The sequence below is a fragment of the Oncorhynchus gorbuscha genome, unplaced genomic scaffold (genome assembly GCF_021184085.1).
Source record: "Oncorhynchus gorbuscha isolate QuinsamMale2020 ecotype Even-year unplaced genomic scaffold, OgorEven_v1.0 Un_scaffold_50:::fragment_2:::debris, whole genome shotgun sequence".
Classification (NCBI taxonomy): domain Eukaryota; kingdom Metazoa; phylum Chordata; class Actinopteri; order Salmoniformes; family Salmonidae; genus Oncorhynchus; species Oncorhynchus gorbuscha.
In genome coordinates, this window is record NW_025745331.1 from 92,210 (window position 1) to 116,806 (window position 24,597).

Genomic DNA, 24,597 nt, shown 5'->3' on the forward strand with positions numbered 1-24,597 from the left:
GAAAAGAAAGAAGGGATACTGGTCTGTAAGAGAGAGATACTGTGTAGAGTGATACTATCTCTGCTTTGGAAGCTTTACACCTATTTCTCTCCTTCCTTCAGACCTCTGTCTCTTCAGGACCACTCTATCTCAAGGCCCCAGAGGTCAGGCTCAGGTGCCAGAAGCCAGACTCTTCCCAGGGCCAGCTCAGCCACCAGAAGGACAGAGGAGACCCAGGGGGCCAGAGGAGAACGGGGGGCCCTGGTCAACATGGAACTTCTTGGGTAAACCAAAACACACTGCAAATGCAACCACACCACAACACAATGCAGATGCATTGAAAATAAGCTCTTTATTGTTTAGAGATCAATGTCTGATATACTATGGGGATGGGGCTTACTATCAAGCATGTCCGTTTTATTAGATATTTATAAACCCATGATTTATGGCGATCTTGGTCTAAAGGACATGAGGACTGAGTGACATATAACTTATCCCTGACCAAGATGGCTGCCATTGTCAGCACTTTCTAGAGTTATGAAGGTTTATGACATAGGCCACTCAATGTTTCTAGGATATAGTATCTCTATGTGTGTACTGATGGCTGGTTCTTCTTCACAGGTTGCCTAACATTGGCAACACTTGCTTCCTAAACGCCACCCTGCAGTGCCTCCTGGTCCTGCCTTCCTTCTCAAAGGAAATCCTACGCCAGGAACAACTCTGGAGCTTCTCCCCCTTCTCCAACCTGCTCAGGTAAGGGAAGGCACAAAAGTAGACACACCCCCAACCACCCATTATTTCTGTTCATAAATTCAAGGAGGGACACACTCTTCATGCCACTTCTATAGAAAGTGATTTTCGTAGCAGGTTAGGAAAGAAGTTTTGCTAGCCCCTTTCCCTAACCTTAACCACTTCATATTCCGCTGCATTTATTTATTTATTTCCATTTTTGTTTTGTTTTCAGGAATCTTCATAACAGAGAGGAACAACAATGACACAATGATTATGATGTAGATATTTGTAGGCCAATTTGGAAACTGTAGAATGACTATATTACCCATACAGGTCATTGACTGAACATTCCACATTAGTATGGGACATTTGGTAGCTTTTAAAATGCTCTGGAATTGAGAGCAGTATCCAAACCAAATATCTTAGGAGAATAAACAACACAATTTTGTTGTTTTGCTTCATTGTCAGTCCTCAAAGGTGAAATTATATTGAATCGAATTAATCATTTCTAATGATGGGGTCCTGCAAGATAAAAAATATTTGGATATACTCATCTGCCTCTTCAGCCGTAAGCCAGTAGGTTGACACCATCCAGTCAGCTGCTAATTTACTCTCTGTAACCCCTACAGGTGTCTGTCTGATGTGCACCGTTCGGGTCTACCTGACAGTGGCGCAAACCAGGCCTCAAAAGCAGACCTCATGTGGAAGGTCAAGTACTCCTTGTCGGGATATGATTTGAAGTATCTGGGGGACACGCAACAGGTAACTGAGGCACTACTCTCTTCTGAACATGCACTCTTTTTGCAAGGGTTCATTTTCTCTCAATAATTTGATTTTATCTTGGTATTTTTCTTTCTTATCAAAGGACGCACACAAGTTACTTGTGAATATGCTGTGCCAGCTGAAGGAGGAGGGCATGATTCTGAAGACACTCGGGGTGAACTATACCTGCCCTGTTTCCCAGCTGGAGTTCCAGCTTGTCTCAGTGCGCACATGTACCAGGTAAGAGCTCCCATTGGTTGTAATGTATCTACTGGTAACATGATCTTTCTTCAAATGATATTACAAAACACATGGCATAACATTGTAGAGACCTGAAACAGAAACCTGATGCATTTTTCTTGTCTTTGTCCTGCTTCTGAAGCTGTGGGCGCGAGTCGTCCACCAGAGAGGACTACAATCACCTCTCATTGGACTTCAGCTCTGAGCGCACCTTGCTAAGCAGCCTTGCACTCACTTTCAAAGTCAGCACGTAGGGTTTAGCCCTGGGTGTAGAGACTAACACCCAGGGCAAGCTGCCCACTGTCTCAGAATACGGTGTCTTATTATTGTAGTGGTATCACTCATTTTGTAATGCTTTTGTTTCTAACCCAGAGAGAAAAGGTTGAATTCACATGTGCAGGCTGCAAGGGCCTCCACGCCTCAAAGGTGGAGCAGTTCCACACACTGCCTCTGTGAGTTGCTCCTTTATAACCTCTCATAGAACTGGCAGTATTTAATGAAATGAGTGGTCATTGTGTCCTGAGCATTTAGGATTAATTACTTCCTGAGCAGGTTGTAGGACTTAGGGATGTGCACCACCGAACAAATTTCACTCATCTGTTATTTGTTGACTGGTTTCATTGTCTGTCTGTTCTTCTCTGTCTCTGAGCAGTGTGCTGGTTCTGCATCTGAAGAGGTTTGGAGGACCTGGGGGGTTGGAGAAGCTGGAGGCTCCTCTTTTGTTTCCTTCGGAGCTGAGGCTCTCCACCTTCTGTGGGGACACGGTGCCACCCCTGCACAGTGCCAACCCACAGGCCCTCACCAACCAGACCCCCAATATTCAGGTGTCCATCCCCCAGACCCTCGCCAGCCAAGTCTCCAACCCACCCGGAGAGGCCAAAGATAGCGCCCTCTGCTGTTCAGGTAGGTCATGGCATCACAACACTATTCTTGTTCCAACACCACACAAGCCACCCACTCCCAAACGGTCCTGCAGACAGAGAAGCTAGAAGCTGCAAATTAAAATGTTTCTCAGACATCGTCAGTGATGTACGGAAGCTGTTTTAGACCAGAGCAATTCAGACAAGCGACCATGTTTTCACAGCTCTTTATATGTATATTTGACCCCTCAGATTCAAATGACCAGGAACCAGGGAAAGTGCTGTGGACAGCCTCAGTGGTGAGGAGATAGAGAGTGAAACCAGTGAAATATAAGTTATGACAGAACACTGAGATAGTTATGAGGAGTACATGATATAGTAGACCTCCTGCAGTAGATTAGTAGTGTTGTGAACTGTAGACAGTGTGGTGGACTGTAGGGGAAAAGAGAATCCAATGATCACATGTGTTTTCTTACTGAAGAAGCAGCCAGTGAAGTCAGTGAATGGCTACTACCAGCTGACTGGCGTAGTCTCTCATTTGGGAGGCTCCGCAAACTCCGGTAAGTAAATACCTTAAAACACATACATGCAAATGCACAGTACATATGGCATAGGCTGAATCCCAAATCACTCCCTTCTCCTCGACTTTCAATTTGCGCATTCACGTGCGCCTCTGCCATTTAAACAAGTATCCCAAAGCTGAGGGAGTGATGGGGGGGCCAAATCACCCGTGGGCCAAATTCATCCCACAGTCCGCCAGTTGGGGAACCCTGGTGTAGGGGATAATTAGACCTTCTGATAGCCTCTTAGACCAAGCGAGCAAGCCTGCAGGCTTCAGAGCAAAGTGTCATCCCGACAAGCACTGCTATATGTTTAGAGTTTGCGCAATTTAATTCAAAGGAATGGAGAGGCATGCCACGTGTATGTGTTTATCTCTGATTTCCAAACTTGACACTTGTAACAGATAAAATACCTTCCAAATGAACTGTTTAACTGTTATAACACACTCCATTACCCACAAGAGCCTGACCCTTGACCTCGAGTCTGTCTTCTTTGTTCCACAGGGCACTACATTAGTGACATCTTGAATGCAAGTGGAAACTGGTTCTGCTGTAACGACAGCCAAGTGTCAATGTCCAATGAAGCCACTGTGCTGAGGACCAGAGCCCGGAGTGCTTACCTGCTCTTCTATATGTTCAGGTACTGCTTACTCTCTTCATCTATATTCTTGTGTTGCTATATATGTGTACTATATGTACAGTAAGTTGTTCCTTTCACCCTTCAGGGCAGGAGAGCATTAGGCCCCAGCACACAGGGCCACCAGCACCAGCCTCAACAGGGGCAGCACCCGAACCAGCCTCCACACACCAAGCTCAGCCTCAAAAGGCTCAGCCCAGCCTCAACAGGGGTTGTACCAGGCCTAGACTAAATACCCTCAGCCCAGCTTCAACAGGGTTAGTCCCAGGCCCAGCCTCAACATCCTTAGACCTTCCTCAACAGGGGCAGCACCAAGCCCAGCTTCAACACTCCCTGCCCAGCCTCAACAAGGGGGGTGGGGGTGTTATGATCACTACTGGCTGTAAGTGAACAAGTAATGCGTGTTTGGGGCCATACTGGATGTATCCAAGGCTCAGCCAGTCGTTCACATAACAACAGGATGTAGCACGTGACTGAAGAGAGAAGAGACAATCAATAGGCTCTGTGCATTATACCGCCTCCAATGTTCTAATTTACTTCCTACAGGGTTGATGACTTCCTGCAGCGATTTCTGCTATTGTTTTTATCATTAGCTTGATAGCTATCTAACTGTTGTTGATGCATTTCTGACTGAAATAGTTTGCAATGGCTACGTTTAAATTACAGCCCCGCGAATGAGGTGCTAATGAGAGTGACTTTGTTGAAGGAAAAATTGGGGAGCGACAATTCCTAAAAAGAGGTTTTGTTCCTACAGTCTTCTCATGGAACTGGCACAATGAAAAGAGACCTGGTGTTTGGGAAAGAAGACTGAAACCTCCTGCTCTGACTGAGGAGGATGAAGAACAAGGTGCGCTGCCTATGGACTGTGCCACCTCTGATCAGGTCCAGACACGTGATTACTGTGCAGCCCCTGAACCCGCAACCCTGGACACGGCCCTAATGGCAAATCATGAGCACGTAAGAGAAATTGAGGAGCTTCGAGCCAAGCTGGAGAAACTGACTGCCCAACACAGCTTTGGTGCGATTTTCTGGTTCTGACGAGGATATGCGTTTTTACACAAGGTACAGTAACATTTTATTGTTATCCAGTATTACTATTGTTTTATTTACAATGAATTCTTATTATTATCCCAAAGTCCATCTTACCTTTAAGATCGTGTTCATTGTTATTTAAAACTAGGCTAGCGTATCTTAGCATAAGTAGGCACATTGAATGCACAGTTGAAGTCGGAAGTTTACATACACCTTAGCCAAATACATTTAAACTCAGTTTTTCACAATTCCTGACATTTAATCCTAGTAAAAATTCCCAGTCTTAGGTCAGTTAGGATCATCACTTTATTTTAAGAATGTCAAAATGTCAGAATAATAGGAGAGAGAATAATTTATTTAAGCTTTTATTACTTTCATCACATTTTCAGTGGGTCAGAAGTTTACATACACTCAATTAGTATTTGGTTGCATTGCCTTTAAATTATTTAATGTGAGCGTACCAAGTAATTAGGCGTCACTCTAAAGCGGGAAGGTGGAATAAACGAGTCAGGAGTAGGTTTTTCTGATTGAACACGGTTCTCTATTGAGGGTATTTTGTCAACAAAAACATTAACATAATCAATGAAAAATCTTTCAAGGAAAAAAACACATCTTCTTCTCCAGATGAAACAAGAACACAATAGGATAATCTTTAAACTACAACAAACATAAATCATGGGTTTGTCACCATCTTCCTGGTTCTTTCAGCACAGCTTCTCTCTCTCGGTAGCCATCTTCCAGAGATAGTTTTCCCTCTCTCTGTTGGTTCCATTCTCTCTCTTATAGGGGAAGGAGAGTATCTCATTAGTACCTTCAGCTGTGCTTAATTGACTCTGGTTACCTGGTCTCCCATGCTTTGTTGGGCTACTATCCATGAGCCCAGCCTGCCCTCTAGTGGTCCTTCCACATACCTTCCCCCCCAGGACCGAACCGGAGGGTCGGGCGCCAGACGCACCGTCTTGGTCGCGTCGGGACAGCGCGTCTGCATTCCCGTTCCTCGATCCGGCCCTGTGGATGACATGGAAAGAGAACGGTTGTAAAGACAAAAACCATCTGGCTATTCTGTTGTTATTGTTTCTCTTACCAGCCATCCACGCGAGGGGCGCATGGTCAGTAACTAATGCAAACCTCCGACCCAGTAGGTAGTACCGGAGATAATCGAGGGCCCACTTGATGGCTAAGGCCTCTTTCTCTACGGTCGCATACCTCTGTTCCCGATCGCTGAGTTTCCTACTAATGAAGAGAATCGGCTTCTCTGCTTCACCTTCACCCTGAGCTAGTACGGCCCCGAGCCCGGTATCCGAGGCGTCGACCTGCACAATGAACTCTTGTGAGAAGTCCGGAGCCTGTAGAACGGGATCAGAACACAGGCCATCTTTTAACAATTGAAAGGCCTCTTCCGCCTCGTCTTTCCACTCTACCTGGTTTGGCAGGTTTTTCCTGATGAGGTTTGTGAGGGGTTGGCAATGGTTGCATATCCCGGGATAAAACGGCGATAATATCCTGTTATCCCTAAGAAGGCCCGAACGTCTCGCTTGGTCCGGGGTCGAGGCCAGTCACGAATTGCCCTGGTCTTCTCTGCCTGCGGGCGTATTTTCCCATTCCCCACGGTATACCCCAGGTATTCCGCCGGACAGGCCCAGGCAGCATTTATTTGGATTGGCTGTCAACCCTGTGGCTTCCAAACTCACGAGCACCGCCCGTAATCGCAGGAGGTGACTATCCCAGTCCTCGCTGTGGATGACCACATCGTCTATGTACGCCGCTGCATACTCTTGATGGGGGCGTAGAATGGCATCCATGAGGCGTTGGAAGGTTGCAGCGGCTCCGTGCAGTCCGAAGGGCATCCTCACATACTGGAAAAGCCCCTCTGGGGTGGCGAAGGCAGTCTTTGAGCGATCCTCCGGAGCCACCGGCACTTGCCAATATCCCTTCGTCAAATCCAGGGTAGTGATGAACTTGGCCTTTCCTAAGCGCTCCAAGAGTTCATCCACACGGGGCATGGGATACGCATCGAATGTAGAGATGGCATTCACGCCCCTAAAGTCGTTGCAGAGTCTCATACTACCATCGGCTTTGGGGACCAGGACTATGGGACTGGACCACTCGCTCGTCGAGGGCTCGATCACGCCCATCCTCAACATCTCCCTCACCTCTTTCTTAGCGATGACTCGGCGAGCCTCAGGAATCCTGTAAGGGCGGATATGCACTTTCTTGCCGGGTTCAGTGTGGATATGGTGGAACAGGACATCTGTTTGTCCTGGGAATGGAGAGAATACTCGACCAAAGTTCATAATCAGCTTATCTAGCTGTCTTGACTGCTCCGGTAGGAGAGTTTGGCCACGGCGCACCTGTGGTAGAGCCTTTTTTTTTTCTTTGCCCTCCAGGGCCATCAAAGCCACCTCCTCCTCTCGTCCATGGTACGTCTTCAGCAGGTTTATGTGATAGAGTTGGACCTTCTTCCTCCTGTCAGGTTGCTTGATGAGGTAATTGACCGGTGAGACCCTTTTCATTACCTCGTAGGGCCCCCTCCACTGCGCCAGCAAGCGATGTTCGGCCGTGGGCACAAGCACCATCACTTTCTCTCCCACGGTGAACTCACGGGGGTCGCAGATTTATCATAGGCCCGGCCTTGGGTCCTTTGGGCCTTCTCCATATGCTCCTTGACTATGGGCCACACTGCTGACAGGCGGTCTCTCATCAGGGTAACGTGTTCTATTGTGGATCGAAAGGGGCATGGTTGGGTCTCCCAGGTCTCCTTGGCTAAGTCGAGGATTCCTCGACAGGGTCTGCCATAGAGCAATTCAAACGGCGAGAATCCAGTGGATGCCTGAGGTACTTCTCGCAGGGCAAACATTAAGTGTGGGAGGAGCATGTCCCAGTTTTTCCCGTCTCGGGACACCACTCTTCTCAACATGCTTTTAATTGTTTTGTTCAAGCGTTCACACAACCCATCTGTTTGAGGGTGGAATATGCTTGTACGTATCTGTTGAACCTGATATAACCGACACAAGTCCTTCATCAACCGGGACATGAACGGGGTTCCTTGATCGGTTAAGATCGTCTTGGGAAGGCCCACACGAGAGAACATCAGGAATAATTCCTTGGCAATTCCCTTTGACGACATGTTACGCAGGGGTATGGCCTCCGGGAACTTGGTAGCATAATCTATAACCACTAGGATGTACTCGTGTCCTCTGGCGGATTTTGGGAGGGGTCCTACGAGGTCCATAGCTATGCGTTCAAAGGGAGTCTCTATGATGGGGAGAGGAATCAAAGGGTTACGTAGGTGTGGCCTTGGGGCTGTACGTTGACATTGATCACACGTCTTACAATACCTGGCCACATCTCGGGTGACACGGGGCCAATAGAATCTCTGCATGATTCTGTCAATAGTCTTGTCTCGTGCCAGGTGTCCTCCTAGGACGTGGGAATGGGCTAACTGTAGAACTGTATCCCTGTAGGGTCTAGGCACCATTAGTAATTCCTGGTTTTCCCCCCTTCGTCGTACGACCCAGTATAAGAGACCCCGCCTGATTGCATAGTAAGGAAGAGGGGGCTCACCTGATCCGTCGACGTTCCTCCCGTCGATCACCTTCACCTTCCTCATGGCCTCCCTTAGGTCTGGGTCTCTATGCTGCGAGGTGCCGAACTGTCCCTTTAATTCCTGGGGCAGGTCAACCTCAGTAGAGGGATGTGGAGGTTGTTCCACATCCCCATCAGGGGAGACCGAGGAGAATCCCTTCCAGGTTCCCTCCTCGGATGGAGCTTCAAATATATCCCTTAGTGCCTGGTTGCTCCTTCCTTCCTGCGTTGTGTATAACCCTTCACAGGTGTCTTCATCGGTGGTTTCCTGGAATATCTGTCGTAAACGTTGGGTCGCTATTTCTTCCTCTGCAGTAGAGGACGAGGACGCGGCTACGTCTCCTTGTAGTACTACTACCTCGGGCTTGGAGATTCTCTTCTTTCCTGTCCCCCTTCTTCCCGTGCATAACGTCATCTGCCGAAGCTCCTTATATAGGGGACAGTCTCTCCCGATCAATAATGGCACCTTCAGCTGGGGCACTTTCCCTGCCCTGACTGTACACCTTCCTTTTGGAGTGAGAATAGGCAGATTCACAGTGGGGTAATAGTGGGTGTCTCCATGGATACAGGATACGGCTACTTTGTCTGGTAGCAGTGTTGCGGAGGTCACCATCCGCTCCTCTACTAACGTAACCATACTTCCCGAGTCGAGAATAGCTACCACATCTTGTCCTTCAACTCGCACCGGAATCTCTGAGGCTGGGGCTATCTCTGCTAACCAACAGTGTTGATCCTGCCCCCTCAAAACGGGATGTGTGGGGGTAGGCAGTGACGACTCTGTGACCATGGGCTCATCCTTGCTAGGACATTGTGGGGCATAATGGTTGGGAGACTGACACTTATAACACCGACCCGGCTGTGTGGTGGCTGACTTCTCCCACCTCCGGGGGGGGCTTGGACGTTTCGGTGGCGGGCAAGCCGGGGTGAGTCGTGGTACGGGATTGGACGACTCCTTCCGTTCCTCCTTGTCACTTTTTAACAACTCCCCTGTAGACCGATATGTTTCCACCGCCTGGGCTATTTCGTCGGCTGACAACGGGTTGGCTTGCCCCACAACCCTTTTAAGTCACTGGGTAATTCTCTCAATATCTTGTCCACTACGAGAGTCTCTATCACATGTCCTACTCCCTTTCCAGGTTCTAGCCACTGTTTTGTCAGTCGTATTAAGGCGAAGATCTGGGCACGAACGGGTTGATCAGCTGTATAGGTCCATTGATGGAACTTTACAGCCCTATCTCTGGCAGTCAGCTGGTACCGGGACAGGATCTCGGTTTTTAGTCGCCCATAGTCCGCAGCTTCGCGGGAATCCAGGTCAAAATAGGCTTCCTGAGCCACCCCGGTCAAAAGAGGAGCTAATGCGCTAGCCCATTCTGTGGGCGGCCACTCTTCCAAGGTGGCCGTCCTTTCAAGGTCATGAGGAAGGCCTCAATATCATCCTCCTTGGAGAGACGAGATAAGATGGCGTGAGCAGCCGCTCTTGGCCTAACTCTAGGTTCTTCTCGTCGACTCAGCTGTTGTTGCAGGAGTTCTATGGTTGTCTGCTGTGCCGTGATCAATTGTTGTAGTAGGGCGTTATCCATCGTTCTTGAATGGTTCCTCCGGGTCTTCTGGAAGAATATTAATTTACTCACTTATCCTTGTGTCACTCGTCCACCTAATGACCGCATCCTCCACCAATGTGAGCGTACCAAGTAATTAGGCGTCACTCTAAAGCGGGAAGGTGGAATAAACGAGTCAGGAGTAGGTTTTTCTGATTGAACACGGTTCTCTATTGAGGGTATTTTGTCAACAAAAACATTAACATAATCAATGAAAAATCTTTCAAGGAAAAAAACACATCTTCTTCTCCAGATGAAACAAGAACACAATAGGATAATCTTTAAACTACAACAAACATAAATCATGGGTTTGTCACCATCTTCCTGGTTCTTTCAGCACAGCTTCTCTCTCTCGGTAGCCATCTTCCAGAGATAGTTTTCCCTCTCTCTGTTGGTTCCATTCTCTCTCTTATAGGGGAAGGAGAGTATCTCATTAGTACCTTCAGCTGTGCTTAATTGACTCTGGTTACCTGGTCTCCCATGCTTTGTTGGGCTACTATCCATGAGCCCAGCCTGCCCTCTAGTGGTCCTTCCACATTAACTTGGGTCAAACGTTTCAGGTAGCCTTCCACAACAGGTTGGGTGAATTTTGGCCCATTTCTGCTGACAGAGCTGGTGTAACGGAGTCAGTTTTGTTGGCCTCCTAGCTTGCACACACTTTTTCTGTTCTGCCCACAAATGTTCTATAGGATTAAGGTCAGGGCTTTGTGATTGCCACTCCAATACCTTGACGTTGTTGTCGTTAAGCCATTTTGCCACAACTTAGGCTGTATGCTTGGGGTCATCAAGACCCATTTGCAACCAAGCTTTAACTTCTTGACTGATGTTTTGAGATGTTGCTTCAATATATCCACATAATTTTCCTTTCCTCACGATGCCATCTATTTTGTGAAGTGCACCAGTCCCTCCTTCATCAAAGCACTCCCACAACATGATGCTGCCACCCTCGTGCTTCACGGTTGGGATGGTGTTCTTTGCCTTGCAAGCCTCCCCCTTTTTCCTCCAAACATAACAATGGTCATTATGGCCAAACAGTTCTATTTTTGATTCATCAGACCAGAGGACATTTCTCCAAAAAGTACGATCTTTGTCCCCATGTGCGTTGCAAACTGTAGTCTGGCTTTTTATGGCGGTTTTGGAGCAGTGGCATCTTCTTTGCTGAGCGGCCTTTCAGGTTATGCCGATATAGGACTCGGTTTACTATGTGTATAGATACTTTTGTTACTGTTTCCTCGAGCATCTTCACAAGGTCCTTTGCTGTTGTTCTGGGATTGATTTACACGTTTCACACCAAAGTACGTTCACAGAACGCGTTTCCTTCCTGAGCGGTTGTTTTTCTGAGATCTTGGCTGATTTCTTTTGATTTTCCCATGAAGTCAAGCAAAGAGGCACTGAGTTTGAAGGTAAGCCTTGAAATATTTCCACAGATGCACCTCCAATTGACTCAAATGATGTCAATTAGCCTACCAGAAGCTTCTAAAGCCATGGAATAATTTTCTGGATTTTATCAAGCTGTTTAAAGGCACAGTCAACTTAGTGTATGTAAACTTCTGACCCATTGTGATACAGTGAGTTATAAGTGAAATAATCTGTCTGTAAACAATTGTTGGAAAAATGTATTGTGTCATGCACAAAGTAGATGTCCTAACCGACTTACCAAAACTATAGTTTGTTAACAAGAAATTTGTGGAGTGGTTGAAAAACGAGTTTCAATGACTCCAACCTAAGTGTATGTAAACTTCCGACTTCAACTGTATATTGTCTTTACATTAGATTTCAGTTAACCCCCAAAAATGCTCCCAGGTCATCACTGCAAATAAGATTTGGTTCTAAGTCCACTTCCCAGGTTAAATAATGGAACATTTAAAACAAATTCACTGCTGTGATGATAGCTGCTATGAATTACAGTAGAATTGCAGTAACAAGTAAAACAGGCTACAATAGCAGCTTGGTCATGTCTAGTGCTACTTGAAGCTCAGAGAAGATGGGCAATAATAGTAATGAGCTTTTTGGTATTCAAATACTCTGGGTCTGTCTTTAGATTTGTAATCTACACCTACCGGATGGCCTTCTGGCACTTGACTGAGCGGGCAGCAGAGACCAAGTTTAAAAGTCACAAGCACCAATCCATCTGAAACAAGTGTTACTCGAAGAAAACTGGTAAGGGACAACTTCATTAAATACTATTATTTGATCTTACTGTAATTTCAAAACATGATTTACTTTTTGTTATGGACCGAATATAAGGACTATATTGTACTAAAACATTTTTCTTTACGTTCAGACACTGCCATCAATCGACGAGTTCTTCTTGTTTATGACTCATCTGTCGCTGGGTCTGAAGCAGAAGGATTTGGCCCATTGGTTCAGCATCCACCAATCGACAGGGTTACGGATTATCATCTCTTGGGCCAACTACTTCTACTGTCTGCTTGGATCAGCACGGATATGGATCCCCAGGGAAACCATCAAAGCCCACCTGCCACCCGAGTTCAAGGACTATCCAGACACCCAGGTAGTGATCGACTGCACTGAACTCCGCTGCCAGACAACATCTTCACTACTACTGAAGAGTGAGGTGTTTTCTTCCTGTTACAGGAATTAAATTCCTCGGTTTTAATACCCAATTAAAATTAATCACTCTGTCAATTCATAAGAGTCTGTAAGACCCTTATTTGTATAAAATGGACAGAGACCAGTCTTTGAAATCAACCAGCTGTAACGGTATTCCTGTGGTGAAGTAGAGGCGGACCAAAACGCAGCGTGGTTATATTGATTCATGTTTAATAAAAAAAGATAACCACGAACACTACAAAACAATAACCGTGGAAACCCAAAAACAGCCCTATCTGGTACAAAACACAGAGACAGGAACAGTCATCCACAAACACACAGTGAAACCCAGGCTACCTAAGTATGATTCTCAATCAGAGACAACTAATGACACCTGCCTCTGATTGAGAACCATACTTGGCCGAAACATAGAAATACCCAAAACCTAGAAAAACAAACATAGACTGCCCACCCAACTCACGTCCTGACCATACTAAATAAATACAAAACAAAGGAAATAAAGGTCAGAACGTGACACCAGCTGCGTTTATTCTCGTGAGTACTGCTCATTATACATTTTATCACAGGTTATAAACTGAAAATGACGTCAGCGTTTTCTAAACTGTTCCGTCTGTTCTCGACACTGGTACAAAGGCTGTATAGTTCTCAAGCCTTCCCACATCGTCTAGAGCCAAGGTCAGCCTGTATAGATAAGCATTCTAGCCAGTCTGGCGATATAGTTCATTCATTTCTACCAAGGAACAGACAGTCATTGTTCTAATTCTTGATTATATTTACACACATTATATTCAGTACTAGGATTAGAAAGAAAATTAATACATATACAGTAACATAATAGTATTCATTCTGATTAGTACATATACAGTAACATAATAGTATTCTGATTAGTCTGATTGAAATGTATACATAATTAATTAGTCATTATTGATAAAAATTTCCTACAAGTCACACTGTACATTTAAGGGCATGTTGGGAATGTCACCACATGGAGCTGTCACTTTTATGTCATCCTTGTGTGCTGGGTCTGTGATTGACAAGGATATCTTCAGCAGTCTGGATTTATTTCCTTACTGTACATGTGTTTATTTGGTAGTAGCAAAATAATAATTTGTTTATCTACGACATGTATCAATCATTTGTGTTGTAGTGAATATCAGTTTGTGTGGAGCTTGTAAATTGGCTTTAATTAGGCAATGAGTTTAGGGGTGGGGGAAAGAAATCAAGTAAACACAGAATAGCCAGAATGCAAGACTGTATACAATGTTAGAGATGTGTAATTGATTAACTGAACTGTTGAACATTTGCTGAAATACATTATTTTAAACAAATATATTATACTGCAGTTTTCTTCACAAGAACATCAATACTTATTTTTCATGAAACCACTAAACTTGGCACCCATGCAGGGGATCCATTCAGGTGCGAGAGACACTTCTGCAAGTAGTGGTAAAAATAAAAGTGTTAAACCTGCTCTCTTATAGTTTTTGAAACCTGTAGATCTTTAGATATCCTTTCAACTAGGATGTCCTCCTGTGCACAGATGACAAAGTCACACCAGCTACAACCTGTGAGAAGAATTTGACCTTGCACCTGCCAGTAGTAAGCATGAAATCTCTTCAACTTCAGCTCTCCATTCTGTATCCTCAGGTAAAGGCAGTCAACATAACTTTGTACATTTGGGCACTTGACCTCTAAGAGTCCAAAGTGTGGTCTCACACTGGGATCAAATATAATGCCATCTGGAGAGGATCCTAACCACGGAGCATCTGGGTGCACTACGAAGCCACATGGAAAGAAGTTAACATTCTTCAGTGTGCAGTACTCCTGTACAGCCACTGGCTCCATGGCTAGCCCCTCTTCATCTCCACACCAGATCCCTTGAACATCCGCTCAGCTCGGCGGTCCGCTGAGGTCTCTCCCCGGACATGGCAAACCTCTCGGAAACGAGAGGATGTTAATTCTCATTTTCCTGAGCTGATGCCATTCCGGGCTGCTGCTCTGCTCCCTTGTAGCAACCTCGACTTTGTTTGACATCTCGTAGGTTGTCTCTAATGCCTTGACCTGGAACTGCCCCTGATGGCTAAGGATGTAAGCACACTGGGAAGACTGAAGCCTGTTGCCATCTAACAGAAGTATTAGTGGAGAAGGGGCATCGGCAATTTTCACAATTTCACGGGTCTTTGGCTGTGGAAGTTGATAGGACAGCACACTGCCAGCTTGCACTGGCCCAAAGGAGGACTCAACCAGGGGCACATCAGCTGACATTTCCATTGTTTTCACAAGAGGGGAAGTAAGTGGAGAAAAGTTGGCATATGTTTCTGAGACGTGGAGAAGGTCCATGTCAGGCATATATCCATGGAGTGCTTTGTAGAGACAACTTCTGCAAAACATTTTAAAACAATATCAGGTTGGAGAGATTACTATGACACAGACTCATAGTAGACACAGACTTTTCCACAAACAGCACAAGCCCAAAAGTTGAAATAAAATGGATTAAAATATACAGATTTATAGATTTTTTTTAAAATCACAAAAATGTTTTCGAAATGTTTCCATTTTAGGAACCTCCAACTTACCTTATTCCATCAGCACACGAGTTAGTAAGTTTACGGAACTCTATCCCATCAACCGGACCTGGCTTCACACAATAATTAACAAGGATTTACTGTTACATAGGCTAAATACTTTTCAGGTGCATTTTTTTAATGGATATTGATAGACTCACAAGTGTTCTTGGCTCGTGCCAACGCTGTTCTGTGTCTGTGCAGCTGTGAACTGGTGGTGCAGCAGGAATGTTTAGTTGAGAGTAGTGCGCTGTCTGGTAAAGAAGGGCCACCAGATGATTGCACACAGCACTTCCTGCAACACAGGAGCAGTGGCGTCTTTAACACCATCTGTGAAGATAAGTGTGATGAAAGACTGAAGTGAGAAACAATAATGATGCGACCCATAAATAACAATAAACAGCAGTATCTGGTCTTCTTAACTAGGGGCTCATTTAACTATACAGGAATACATTGTGTCTCAGTAACACAATTACCAAACACTGCATCAACAGATCTTTACCAAATAACCTGTGGGCAATTCTAAATTGGGATTGGGACCCATCATTAATATCTATCTATTGATAAGATTAAACGTTGACACTGTCTCCAACACATTTTGACAATGATGACAGTGTCCCACAGGAGATGTTTAACAAGGTCCCTAGTAGCCATCACTCTTCCTCATGGACCTGTGACAGGCAGCCCTCACGGTAATCTCCCCTGTCAAGCTGGAGTCAAGGAGGCTGATTTAACAATTCGATGTACACGTTCTCAGGTAGATATATGGTTGTCGCTAGCTAACGTTATATCTGTCACTGACTTGGTAACGTTATTCACCTACATACTTATCTAAGTAGCTTCCTATATACATATTGAACCCCTTTTAATTATTGCTAGCTGGAGTCAAGGAGGCTGATTTAACAATTCGATGTACACGATAAATATTAATTTGAGGCAAGTCCTGAAGACAACTAGTAAAAAACTGCGACACAGTGGTAGTAATGTTATATCGTCGATAACAACAAGACTGACGCCGGTTTGAAGTGTGTTTATAACGTCCGATATAAAGGCTATTTTCTAGTTGCAGAAAGAGAGCAGTAGGGTGCAAAGGCAGTTCGCCAGTTACAGCAGCGGGTCCGCTGAACGATAACGAAGAGGTAGGTGAGATAACGCTGACCAGGGTGATAAGATGAAGAAGCGTACTTCATGAGTTGTAACCGAAAAACAACTGGCATTTGGAAAGTTTGAGGTGAGGGAGAAAGTGTGGTGAAACAAGTATTGTATCTTGCTATATAGTACTGTAGCTGGATCGAATTATCCGTTAGTTAGCCAGAGAAATGTTGAGCAACATTAGCAAACTTAGCTGATCAAATAATTGAGTTTATTGTTTGAAACTTAGCTGGCTAATAAAGCCAGACAGCTAGCTAACGTTACAGCATCAAATGAACTAACGTTAGTTCCCTAACCAATTCGCTATAGTATTAATTGGTAACATTATACGACTCCTTGCCGTTCCTCAAGTTATAACACGTTAGTTGCTTACTGGACCCTGACAATCTGTGTGAAATGTTAACTAGCTAACGAACTAACTACTATCTGTGAACTAATGTTTTCCCTCGACAGTATATGGTTAATTTTCAGAATGAGAGAATTAGGTGAAAATGAGGCGTTCCTTGTGGATTCAGGGATCAAGTGTAGCTGGAGCTGGGCCTGGCTTATGCTGGATGCCAATATAGGTGAAATAAACGCCATACACTTTCACTCTCAGTGGATAAAAAGAGGTATGCCAGGTGTACTCTCTGCCTGAAAGAGATCAATTGTGCCAACAAAGGGTATCATGCTCTGATGCACATTGTAGAACAGATGTCCACAGGCAGAAATTGTACAATGTTATTACGTGCAGTGTAGCCCAAAGATATGGCCTTTGTTGTGTTGAACATGACTTTAACACGTTTGTGTGATTTTATTATTATTATTTTTTACTCTGAAAGTTATGTTTGCACACATGCAACACTTGCTCAGTGTCTACTATAATAGATCAAAAATAGAATGCCTGTTTGTTTCATTCTATTGCTACTTTAACCCTAAGATGCATAGTAAACATGGCGCCCCAAGAATGCATATGCCAGGTCAAAATGAACCGTTAATGTAATATATGTTTTATTTATATAGATCTAAAATATTATCCATTTTGTGGAACATAAATCTTTTGAGTGCTGATTTGGACCTTTTCAATAATTATTTGATTGTTTTAAATGTTTTTTTTGTCACTCTTCAACATTTTGATACACATTTCAATGATAACATATGATGAAAATGCATAACAGCTATTGAAAATATGAGCATATTTTTCACATTCAACATTTTTAGTGTGAGCAAAATTATAAAACCATCTTTAATCATGTTTTATAATATTTCATAACATTTATTTGAAAATCCAAAGTTCATCATCAATATAAAAGACAACACTAACAATTGTGAATTTAGAAAACGTGAACACTAAAAGCAACAAAGTGTGTGTGATGCTTACTTATGCTGTCTTAGTCCATGCATTTGTTACAAACCACAAGCATGTGACTGCTCTTTGCAGACGGATGTGTTGCACTGAGAACACCAGCAGCTGACTTTTCTATCTTTTGCGCTTGGGCAGAGCTGGCACCTCTTCCTCTTCTGGCTGTGGCTGCTCTGAGTGGTGGTGGTGGCTTGGTTCTCTTTCATCAACCCACATCTTTCCATTGCCTCAGTTCTTCTGCGGCGATGGGAGAACCTTCCAGAAGGACAACCATCTCTGCAGCAGTCCAACAATCAGGTATGGTAGGTAGAGTGGCCAGATGGAAGCCACTACTCAGTAAAAGGCAGATGACAGCCCACTTGCAATTTGCCAAAAGGCACCTAAAGGACTTCCAGACCATGAGAAACAAGTCTCTGGTCTGATGAAACCAAGATTGAACTCTTTGGATGGAATGTCACGTGTCACGTCTGGAGGAAAGCTCCTCATCCACTGTAGCTCAGTCGCTGGGGATGAACCTTCCTCTACAGTTTTCTAGGAAAAGGTCCCACACATACCGGAAGGCTGCCAGGTGGTTCGTTGCCTCTCTGAACACTCTGTTCCTCTTGTCATCAAGCCTCAGGTAGCGACAGATATCCTCATATCTTCCGACCGACCTGGTGGCCTTATACATTGGATCCACAAATAGCTCCTGTGGAGACATCCCACCTTTTTTCCATGCCAATAAAGGCCTTTAGTACCTCTTTTGTTGACCTCTTGCCACTCTGTCCCTTTTGCTGTTACTATTATTTGTCCTTCTAAATGTGTACTCTTTAGGACCTCCTCAATGCCGTTGTCACTAATGAACAGTTCTCAGGCAACTTTTGGTGACATAACTGTTGACCCATAACATCCAGCTCCTCAGGATGTTATGGCTTCTGGTCCTGCCTTTATTGGGGGGGTTCAGTCCAGTAAGACCCTTTTTTACTCAGTCCTCCACATCTTTAGAATCATCTAGGACAGCTGGACTACCAGGTGCAACTCCAACTTGACCCACAGGCACATACAGTTGAAGACGGAAGTTTCCATACACTTACACGGAACCCAAACCGGCCGCGCAAGTGCGTGCGCAAATTGATTTTGTCCCCCACACCACACACGATCACGTAACGCAGGTTAAAATATCAAAGCAAACTCTGAACCAACAATATTATTTTGGGGGCAGAATGCTGTTTTTAGCTCCTTTTCTTGCCTGCATTTTCCCAGTGACCCTGTTGAAATGTATTTTGATTCTTCTGATTTCAGCGCGATTGAGGAGTGATAACATGGGTAAGTTCATGATTGCATATTGTACAATAGTGATGACAGGAGTTAATACATTCAATAAACACAAATTGTTTTACACATTTAGGCACTTTCCTCTCAAAGACTCCATTATGCCAATAATATACATGATGGCAGGCTGATTACTGTAATTAGCCAGTCTCTTTCACCTTACAACCAAACCACTCTATATGAGGTATGAGATATAAACAATGCATTTACTGAATAAAAGCCCATGAAATAAGAAACTGTAATATTATACAACTAAAAATAAACAATACTTTATGCTTTTCGAAACAGCATGGATTAACAGACACCACCTACTAAAACAGAAGTTGGTCGCCCTTGTATTATTGAGGCACACAGGGAAGGAGGAGAAGGTGTTGAGAAGGGAGCATGGGCAATAATACCACCTTGTCCAGGAGCTGCTCTTGGACCCTGCCCGACATCATCGATACTTCCGGATGAGTGCAGAAGAGATGGAGACTCTTCTGTTTTTTGTTGGCCCAGACCTCACCAAGCAGACGACCAACTACAGGACCCCAATAGAGCCTAAGCAAAGACTAGCTGTCACTCTAAGGTTAGTTATTGGAAAAGGTTGTATTGTGTAAGCAGGTGCATGGATGTAAAGAAACTCCAGCAAGCTTGTGATCATGATGCTCCACAGATGTATGCCTTTGTTCCATTACATCTAGGAAGCAGATTACCAGTTATAGTGTCTTCATTATACTCAAGGTACGTAAGACACACTGTTCTTTGTTTAGTCTTTTACTTATTATTATTCAAGGTGACAAATAGTCACAACATGGCATGGTGCACCTGTTGTAGGTGACATTAACAGTCCCATAAAGGCGTGGTTTACCTGTTGTAGGTGACATTAACAGTCACATCAAGGCATGGTGAACATGTAGGTGACATTAACAGTCACATCAAGGCATGGTGAACATGTAGGTGACATTAACAGTCACATCAAGGCATGGTGAACATGCCTCCTCCTCTGAGGTAACACCAGAAGGGATTGGCTTCCTGACAAATGCAAGCAGCTCTTCATCCACATCTTGATAGTTGACTTTCTGTTTTCTTTTTCATGGCTGACAGTCTTGAGCTGTGCCTGTAGTGGTTGGTCTTGACTGTTGTTCAGGTATCTGAAGCACAGGGTCATGGCTCAGGGACACCATGTCGTCTTCAGCGTCATCGGGTTCCATAGGTTGTGGCTGAGGCGAATCAGCATTTTCAAGGCTGAGGCTGCCTCTTGAGCTGAAAAAAAAGGTATTTGGCATCTGGAGACTCTATTTGCAGCCTGGCCTTCACCTATCGTCTTGGATTCGAGACAGTGTCGCAGTGCATTATGGAGACCTGTGAGGCCATAGAGAGGAAGATGCTGGCGATCCATCTGCCACGACCCACTGAGGAAGCCTGGAGATAAACTTCTCAAGAGTTTCATGAAAAATGGGACTTTCCCAATTGTTTGGGATCGGTTGATGGAAAACATATCATGATAACCAAACAACCAAGCTCAGGGAGATGTTTTTTTATTATAAGGGAACCTTCTCTGTGGTGTTACTCGCCCTTGTGGATGCCAATTACCTCTTCACAGCTATTTAAGTGGGGGATTTTGGGAGAAAGAGTGACGGAGAACTCTATGCCAACTCCCCACTTGGAAGGGCAATGGCATCAAAAACCCTGCAGGTGCCCCAAGATGCCTTTCTGCTTGGGGGTGAAGATTTAGGAAAGATACCATACACAATGGTGGGGGACGCTGCCTTCCCACTAAAGCCCTACCTGATGAGGCCATATGCCTGGCATAACATCAGCTGTGAGAAAGAAATCTTCAACTATCGTCTCTGTCGAGCTAGAATGACAGCAGAGAAGGCATTCGGGATCCTTGCAGTCAGATGGAGGATCCTCTACCAAAAAATAAAACTACTGCCAAGCAAGGTTGATATCCTAGTGGTTGCAATGTGCATCCTCCACAACTTCCTCACAAGGCCTTGCGATGTGGAAATGTGGCTACAGCAGGGTGGGGCAGGTGTGAGGCAAGGCATGAGAGGCATAGCCATCCAGGCCAACAGAGCAGGTCGGGAGGCAGTTTCTGTCAGAGAAAAGTTGACTAAATATTTAACCTCTGTGGAAGGCAGAATTGACTTTCAGGACAGAATGGTTGTAGCTAGGCCTACTTAGATGCACTGTGTGAGAGTGTGTGTGTGTAGTTTATCAACATGGGACAGTAAGTTCAACTTTGATATCTTCATTTGTTTTGTGTATTCATTATACACTTTAAAACTATTGTACAATTCCACCATTTCTGTATTATAAAAGCATACAGCACACATGGCATTTACATTCAGCTAACGCTAGCTAGTTTGATGAACATTGGGTTGTTATACTTTACCTGAAATGTGCATGGTCTTTGCAATCTCTCTCCATAACGCATCTTTATTAGTTGGATCCTTGTAGAATTTTGAAGACGAGTCATATAAAAGTGAGTACTTCTCTACTTCGATGAAAAATCTCTCCTCGTCCATCTTTCAAGCGCCCAAGTTGGCTTTTGTTTACAGGAAGTAGGGGACGTATGTTTGTTGTGAGATCCAATGAATTAATGGGAGGCGGAACTTCCAGACTTGATATGGCGGTTAGCAACCAATTTAAGGTGAATTCCGCCACCAACTGGACTGGAGTTTGTACCTTGCAGTTCGTCTTTCAGTCACCCACGTGGGTATAACCCATGAGGAGATGGCACGTGGGTACCTGCTTCTATAAACCAATGAGGAGATTGGAGAGGCAGGACTTTCAGCATGATCTGCAACAGAAATAGAAAGGAGTTCTATTTTAGCCCTTGGCAACTCAGACGCTCAGTGCTCGCGCAGGAGACGTGTCCGGTCTGGTCAGCATGTTAGGTTGGAGTCATTAAAACTTGTTTTTCAACCACTCCACAAATTTCTTGTTAACAAACTATCTTTTTGGCAAGTCAGTTAGGACATCTACTTTGTACATGCCACAAGTAATTGTTTCAACAATTGTTTACAGACAGATTATTTCACTTAATTTACTGTATCACAATTCCAGTGGGTCAGAAGTTTACATACACTAAGTTGACTGTGCCTTTAAACAGCTTGGAAAATTCCCGAAAATGATGTCATGGCTTTAGAAGCGTCTGATAGGCTAATTGACATCATTTGAGTCTATTGGAGGTGTACTTGTGGATGGATTTCAAGGCCTACCTTCAAACTCAATGCCTCTTTGCTTGACATCATGGGAAAATCTAAAGAAATCAGCCAAGATCTCAGAAAAAATTGTAGACCTCCACAAGTCTGGTTCATCCTTTGGAGCAATTTCCAAATGCCCGAAGGTACCACATTCATCTGTACAAATAATAGTACGCAAGTATTAACACCATGGGACCACGCAGACGTCATACCGCTCAGGAAGGATAAGCGGTGTCTCCTAGAGATGAACGTAATTTAGTGCGAAAAGTGCAAATCAATCCCAGAACAACAGCAAAATACCTTGTAAAGATGCTGGAGGAAACATGTACAAAAGTATCTATATCCACAGTAAAATGAGTCCTATATTGACATAACCTGAAAGGCCGCCATAAAAAAGCCAGACTACGGTTTGCAACTGCACATAGGGACAAAGATCATATTTTTTGGAGAAATGTCCTCTAGTCTGATGAAAGAAAAATAGAAATGTTTGGCCATAATGACCATTGTTATGTTTGGAGGAAAAAGGGGGGAGGCTTGCAAGCCGAAGAATATCATCCCAACCGTGAAGCACAGGGGTGGCATCATCCTGTTGTGGGGGTGTTTTGCTGCGAGGAGGGACTGGTGCACTTCACAAAATAGATGGCATCATGAGGTAGGACAATTATGTGGATATATTGAAGCAACATCTCAAGACATCAGTCAGGAAGTTAAAGCTTAGGGACTTCCAAGTGGACAATGACCCCACGCATACTTCCAATTCCAAATTTGTGGACAGAACTGAAAAAGCATGTGCGAGCCTACAAACCTGACTCAGTTACATCAGCTCTGTAAGGAGGAATGGGCCAAAATTCACCCAACTTATTGTGGGAAGCTTGTGGAAGCCTACCCAAAACATTTGACCCAAGTTAAACAATTTAAAGGCAATGCTGCCAAATACTAATTGAGTGTATGTAAACTTCTGACCCACTGGGAATGTGATGAAAACTGAAATAAATAATTCTCTATTATTCTGACATTTCACATTCTTATAATAAAGTGGTGATCCTAACTGACCTAAGACAGGGAATTTTTACTAGGATTAAATGTCAGGAATTGTGAAAAACTGAGTTTAAATGTATTTGCCTAAGTTGTATGTAAGCTTCCGACTTCAACTGTAGTCTGTGTCATCTGAATTGGATACCTCAGATTGGCATCTGTAAAACCATTTTGGTTGTATATCTGGCAACATTCTTATGAGCCTCCTAATGAAACTCTTATTACTCAATTAGTTAAGAAGGAGAAATGAAAACTGTGATTAATGAACATTAAAAACAAGATATTTAATAAATATTATATTAATTACTTGGATTTTATTTTTGTAGCAAAAAGAAAGGTCAATTTGACGACACAATGCAGTGAATTCCTTGGGAAATACATACGGGTCATATTTGACCTTACATTTGAAAACTTGGGGTAGTGATGCAAAAACTATTTTTACTTAAAAAATAAGAAATTAAAAAACAAAACTAGGATGTTAGAACATTAAAGACACATTATTTAAGGATTTCCTGGAATATTAGATGATGACATTTTTTTTTGGGGGGGGGGGGGGTTAATACAGCAAATAAAAACATTAGGAAGGGTAATTTTGACCAGCATTGCATCCAAGGGTTTTTAAGATGTTTTTTTCCCAAGTGCAATATTTAGATGTGTGTGCTCATAAGTGTTGCATTATAAAGGCTGTCATGGCTAACTGTAATATTAGTGTATTGTTTTTTCTTGAGACTTGAGTGTCATTTGCAGTAAAGTCATGGTAACAAATAACATTGGACTGCTTTCTTTATATATTTTTTTAGCTTTGAGTTACTGTAGTTTCACATTAAACAGTTTTTATTTAACACACAGAGAATGACAATGTAGATCATATTCTTTGTTGTTTAATTAGTTCAAACCTGCACTTCTCCCTAGCTGTAACATCTCTCGTTTTTTGAAGGAAACCAAGGCGCAGCGTGGTGGGCGTACATCGTATCTTTATTGATGACACCAAACAAAATAACAAAGTCAAAAAAACGAAAACGCACAGTTCTGTCAGGCTACAGAAACTAAACAGAAAACAAGATCCCACAACCTAATGATGGGAAAAAGGGCTGCCTAAGTATGATCCCCATTCAGAGTAAATATATTTTTTCTCTCACCCAATTATACAAAATAGCCCATAATGACAAAGTTAAAACATGTTTTTTGAAATGTTTGCAAATGTATTGAAAATTAAAAAAAATATTCAATATACATACTGTAAGTATTCAAACCCCTAAGTCGATACTTTGTTGAAGCACATTTGGCAGCGATTACAGCTGTGAGTATTTCTGAGTAAATCTAGGAGCTTTCCATACCTGGATTGTGCAACATTTGGCCATTTAGTCTTTTCAAAATTCTTAAGCTCCATCAGATTGGTTATTAACTTTCACTGGGCACTTAAAGCTCCAGCTTTAATTG

The 24,597-nt window shown here is 43.7% G+C and overlaps 2 protein-coding genes and 1 long non-coding RNA gene across 6 annotated transcripts in view; 2 read left to right on the forward strand and 1 right to left on the reverse strand.

The window, feature by feature from the left end:
* Positions 1-24,597, forward strand: part of LOC124018405 (ubiquitin carboxyl-terminal hydrolase 37-like) — a 26,412-nt gene continuing 1,815 nt past the window's right edge. The window contains exons 1-14 of one of the 4 annotated variants that reach the window (XM_046333713.1): positions 1-263; positions 601-732; positions 1,341-1,473; positions 1,577-1,713; positions 1,856-1,955; positions 2,086-2,165; positions 2,366-2,616; positions 2,826-2,872; positions 3,055-3,133; positions 3,638-3,773; positions 3,859-4,152; positions 4,525-4,832; positions 12,027-12,145; positions 12,270-12,500. In XM_046333713.1, coding sequence (XP_046189669.1) covers positions 250-263; positions 601-732; positions 1,341-1,473; positions 1,577-1,713; positions 1,856-1,955; positions 2,086-2,165; positions 2,366-2,616; positions 2,826-2,872; positions 3,055-3,133; positions 3,638-3,773; positions 3,859-3,874 — 1,125 coding nt within the window. In that variant the 5' untranslated portion in view covers positions 1-249 and the 3' untranslated portion in view covers positions 3,875-4,152; positions 4,525-4,832; positions 12,027-12,145; positions 12,270-12,500. Of the gene's footprint in view, positions 264-600; positions 733-1,340; positions 1,474-1,576; positions 1,714-1,855; positions 1,956-2,085; positions 2,166-2,365; positions 2,617-2,825; positions 2,873-3,054; positions 3,134-3,637; positions 3,774-3,858; positions 4,153-4,524; positions 4,833-12,026; positions 12,146-12,269; positions 12,831-24,597 lie in introns of those variants that run through there. The other 3 variants (XM_046333712.1, XM_046333714.1, XM_046333715.1) reach the window with 3 other exon arrangements.
* Positions 14,444-15,436, reverse strand: LOC124018407. Its single transcript, XR_006835619.1, has 3 exons — positions 15,285-15,436; positions 15,136-15,197; positions 14,444-14,939 (listed from the first exon to the last, which is right to left on the reverse strand). It is a non-coding gene; the product is annotated as an uncharacterized LOC124018407 (long non-coding RNA).
* Positions 19,381-24,597, forward strand: part of LOC124018404 (ubiquitin carboxyl-terminal hydrolase 37-like) — a 12,271-nt gene continuing 7,054 nt past the window's right edge. The window contains exon 1 of the mRNA XM_046333711.1: positions 19,381-19,496. Coding sequence (XP_046189667.1) covers positions 19,381-19,496 — 116 coding nt within the window. The remainder of the gene's footprint in view (positions 19,497-24,597) is intronic.